Here is a 1,816-nt window from a genome sequence, read left to right as displayed (position 1 = left end):
AAGAGCGTCGGGTTCATGATGAAGTAGTCCTGGTCCAACACACTGTAGAGCCTTCCAGCCCCATGCAACTCCGTCTCTAATCGGGACTCCCACCGCTTCGTGTTGGTGCTGTGACAAACCTTCTTTTCATGCCTATTGTTTTCAGTCGTGGCGGGTGCGCGCGGAGAAAAGGGCAGGTGTGCCGTTGTTTTGGTGATGCTCACCCCCAAGAAGCTTGTCTTTTTTTATATATCTGTGCCTGGTGACACTCAAGTCACATGCACCACCACATATTCCTTTTCTCCAGCATTAGTGAGGTCTTGTGTCACCCTATGGGTCTTCATGAAACGACATCGGAGGGCACCACAGAATGAAGAAACAATGGAAAAGAGCGAATACATCAATGCGTTGGGTGGAAGAGCCATTCCCACTATCACACCACAACAAACAAATCGTGAATAATAAAGAAGTTTATCCCTTTCGCGTGTGAAACAAGTACCTTTCCTCATATTGTATGTGCACCCCCAAAGAAAAAAAAAAAACAGCCCGGGGATCGCAGAGTCACAGTTGCTGAGAGTAGCTTGATGCCGTGATGTCTGTATTGCAACTCATCACGTATCTACATGCTCTTCCTTTGAACTTACGATCATGGATTGGTTGCCGTTTTCTGCCTTTTTTGGCTTTGGCTATCGGCGCATCATACATACAAAATAAATATATATAAATATATATATTATTTAATACATTGCTGCGTCTTCTCATCGTTTTCAGCCTCCCTACACATAAGCTAGTTTAATATAAGTTAGTCTACCAAAACTTGGGCAGCCCTATTCCTTGAGCGTCGCGAGGTACGCAATGAGGTCCGCGCGCTCCTGCGGTTTCTTCAGACCCGCGAAAGACATCTTTGTGCCAGGCATAAACTTCTTTGGATTCTCGAGGTACACGTCAAGCACCTCTGGTGTCCATACAACACCAGAGCTCTCGTTTGCCTTGCTGTATGAGAAGCCCTCAATCGTGCCGGAGCGACGACCGACGATGCCAAAGAGGTTAGGACCAACTCCATTTGCTCCACCCTTCGACCCAGTATGGCACTGCGCAGCACGACCCTTGAATATCTTCTCGCCCTTCACGGCATCGCCTGGGGGAAGCGGCTCTCTCGCTTTTGGTGGCATGGCTCAATACAAAGTGAGTTTTATGTTATTCTTGTTGTTGACCCTATGCGTCCTAGCCGTTCAGGTGCGAAAACAAAAAAAGAAAAAAAAAATAATCCACCAAAAAAGAGAGTAAAACAAATGAAAGGCAGTGAATAGAATTCTGCTGGTGCGTGACATATCAACAGCACGTGCATATGACCCTTAACTGTAGTGCACCGAGTGGAAGTAGCGAAGGTATGTATTAGAGAAACAAGAAGCGAATTGACCGGCAAGGCTTATTTGTTTGCTTTCTTCCCCCATTTTTGCCTTGCAGTTGTTGGGATGAGGTGGGGGCCATTGCACCACCATGCGGCAGGTGCGAACATTCCCCCAGGTGCAGGCACACCCACAGCCACACAGATATCTATCCGTATATATATATATATATATATGGGTATAGGTGTCTCTTTGTTGAGCCCTCTCCTTCTGCCTCTGGCTCTCTATCTCATGTGCGGGAGTGTGGAGAAACAGTGAATGACACACCACGGCGTGGCTAGAACCAAATGTGTTTGGTACGGGGAGGCCGGGTATAAAAGTCACGCACACGCAAAACACAACAGAGCGAAGAAGGCGAAACACCCACACCCACACGTCCATATGCACATAAGGGGGAACGGAATGTTGGATGAAGGGAGTGGGGGGGG

At 47.6% G+C, this 1,816-nt stretch overlaps 1 protein-coding gene across 1 annotated transcript; it reads right to left on the bottom strand.

Moving 5' to 3' along the window:
- Positions 1-806: 806 nt before the first annotated feature.
- On the bottom strand, positions 807-1,151 carry DQ04_18711000 (cytochrome c; the record flags this gene model as incomplete). Its single annotated transcript, XM_009317739.1, has 1 exon — positions 807-1,151. The coding sequence occupies one exon, from the start codon at positions 1,149-1,151 to the stop codon at positions 807-809; it is 345 nt and encodes a 114-aa protein (XP_009316014.1).
- Between the last annotated feature and the right edge of the window lie 665 nt (positions 1,152-1,816).

The sequence above is a fragment of the Trypanosoma grayi genome (assembly GCF_000691245.1).
Source record: "Trypanosoma grayi strain ANR4 Tgr_1871_V1, whole genome shotgun sequence".
Taxonomy (NCBI): domain Eukaryota; phylum Euglenozoa; class Kinetoplastea; order Trypanosomatida; family Trypanosomatidae; genus Trypanosoma; species Trypanosoma grayi.
This window is presented reverse-complemented; position numbering and strand designations above follow the sequence as displayed.